Consider the following 2,529-nt stretch of genomic DNA (forward strand, 5'->3'; position numbering starts at 1 on the left):
GTGTTTCTCTCAAGGATTTTATTTTTAATTGGGATGGGATTTGTTGTATTCCTTATGATTAGTTCCTTGTTGTAAGGTCTTGCGAGGTTGGTCATCTATACTGGACTAATTCTAATTTTCTTTTATGAATGAATTGCTGTTTATAAAAAAAAAAAAAAAAATTATGCTCGTTTCTCTCTCAACCGAACCAATATATCGTGCACCAGGTAATCCTCCCTCTTCATCCTCTCTCTCAAAAATTATTTTCAATAGCTACCTAGAACTCTCTTCTTTTTCAAGTCAGATTCACTTTTCATCTCTATTAATTTAGTTGCAACTTTGCTTTCTCTAAGCTGAACTAGTTCGTGCAACACTTAGAATCCCTCCTCCTCTTTATCTCTCCTTAACAAACTTTCTCAAACCCCATTGAAACCTTAAATTTTTCTTTCCCACCACATCGAAGCCCTAGATTTTTTTCTCCCAAAATTGATAAACATCTTGTTGTCTCTCTTCGATTTGTTGACAGGTCGACACAATTACAATCCAAAAACTATTAAACTCAATCCAAACCCGTAACTCTCGTTTTTGAGTCACGTAAGAATTGCACCCATGATAAAGGAAGGCTTCTCAAGCAACTAATTCCAAAATGGGAGACCGAATGATCAGAAATCTTCTCATTAAAAACGAGTACCCAATTTTAAAATTAAATGCAACAAGGAAAACCTCCAAAAGATTTGTGACAAACAATGCCCATTATTACAAATTTATAATGCTTTTACATTACATTTGGAACTGAAGGTTTTGAAGGTATCTAAGAAACCCAATTTAAATACCATTTGAATTGAGAGACATTAATAAAAACTCACAATCCTTCCATCTCCAACATTTCACAGCAGTTGGTCCCCTCAGTCATGGATGATAGAGTGAATCAGAATAGAGGCCTCATCAGCTGCTGGAGCGGCATCATCTGGACAAAATTTATTTATACAAAGTTATTAAGTTAATGGATACTTAAAGCTGAGGTTACCTCCAAACACAGTAACACACACGCGCACACGCATGCACAGGGACAGAGAGACAGAGAGAGAGAGAGAAAGATAAGCTCTTTGGATACAGAAGAATTAATAAGATGACATTTGATGAAAGGAGGATTCGATCCCAGCCGTCCATTGAACTGATTGCAAAACCCTCTTAACCTAGGTCCTCTCTAGACTAGGGTAAATGACCTAAATGCCCTCATCATCAACCTTTAGCCGAAAAACCCCTTTTATTTTATCCCCAAAATTAAACCATTCATCTTCAACCGTAAGCTTCTATATATCTTCTTCAACCTTCAAACCTCAAGAAAAAGATTAAGATTTTTTTGAAAAAGGAGGAGGATGGACTTTTGTGTAGAAAAATGAAGGGTCTTTTTTTCAATCCATTGAATGAAGATAAGGTTCAATAATTTAATCTAGAAGTTAACAGCTTGAAGATGACATTTTCTAAAGACAAACACCGGGGTTTTGGAGGTTGAAGAAAAGCGCATTTAAGTAATTTTATGGGGATTTAGTTATATATATATATATATATAAGCTGATCTCCTCCTCTTTATTCACATAATCACATACTTGTATTATTTAATAGATATTTTCACTACTTGAAAGAAAAGAAGAAGAAAATTAAAGAGAATACCTGGAAGGGATACAGGAAAACTGGAGACAAGGGTATTAATGATTCCACCACCACCACCCTGATCTTTTTTTATCTTCTTCATCACTTGTTCTTTTCCCTCATCATCAACCTCTTCTTCTTCTTCATCAACATTATTATTCTTGTCATTCGCTTCTTCTTCTTCTTCTTCTTTACCTTCCTTTTGATTGAAAAAGTTGGAGATGAGATTGTTGATGACACCACCACCACGCTTTTTTTTCTCTTCCTCCTCTTCTCTCTTTCCTTCATCTCTAACTTCAGCTTTTTCTTCATAAACTTCATTACCTTTGGAACGCAAAGGAGAAACCAAGTTGGATATGCAATGGTTTATGAGACCCCCACTTGCCTTATGTTCCCCTTCTTCTTTGACTTCCTTAGCTTCTCCTTCTTGACCATTCTCTTCTCTTTGATTCAGAGTCAAAGAAGGCTCCAACCTCTCACTCTCGATCACACTATCTTCCATTTCTTTTTCTTTTTTTTTTCCTTAAAACGTGATTTCTTCTTTCTTTTGTGTCTTATAAACTATAATAAAAGGAAAATTTGCTTCTCATCTGGATTTATACATAAAGATATATATAGATATAGGATGTAGAGCTAAGAGACAAACGTTCTCGTTTCAAAACGAGACTCTTACTTTCACGACACGTACTTCCTGGTTGTCGTCTCTTTTGCATCGCAGAGAAATCTTGGCCATTTGAACGGAGGCACGTGTCGTCTTCTTAGTGCATCTTTGAATGGCTCGCACATCTATATAAGGTCGGTTGAGTAGTATTACTTTTTCTGTTTTATATTATAGTAAAGGGCGTATAAGCTGGATTGACGCAACAGTAACCTTATCATGGGTGGGCAGGTTTTAAA

The 2,529-nt window shown here is 35.9% G+C and overlaps 1 protein-coding gene across 1 annotated transcript; it reads right to left on the minus strand.

The window, feature by feature from the left end:
- Window positions 1-712: 712 nt before the first annotated feature.
- Window positions 713-2,225, minus strand: LOC147396409 (uncharacterized). The gene is made up of 2 exons (XM_086450926.1): window positions 1,654-2,225; window positions 713-946 (listed from the first exon to the last, which is right to left on the minus strand). The coding sequence occupies exons 1-2, from the start codon at window positions 2,132-2,134 to the stop codon at window positions 885-887; spliced, it is 543 nt and encodes a 180-aa protein (XP_086307052.1). The 5' UTR covers window positions 2,135-2,225; the 3' UTR covers window positions 713-884.
- Window positions 2,226-2,529: the final 304 nt, after the last annotated feature.

The sequence above is a fragment of the Akebia trifoliata genome, chromosome 8, assembly GCF_017979445.1.
Source record: "Akebia trifoliata isolate Shusen 1 chromosome 8, ASM1797944v1, whole genome shotgun sequence".
Lineage (NCBI taxonomy): Eukaryota > Viridiplantae > Streptophyta > Magnoliopsida > Ranunculales > Lardizabalaceae > Akebia > Akebia trifoliata.

Coding starts and splice junctions, on each gene's coding strand:
- LOC147396409 (XM_086450926.1), bottom strand. CDS start 2,134: ATGGAAGATAGTGTGATCGAGAGTGAGAGGTTGGAGCCTTCTTTGACT. Junction 947..1,653: donor TTTTCCTGTATCCCTTCCAG/GTATTCTCTTTA, acceptor AATTTTGTCCAG/ATGATGCCGCTCCAGCAGCT.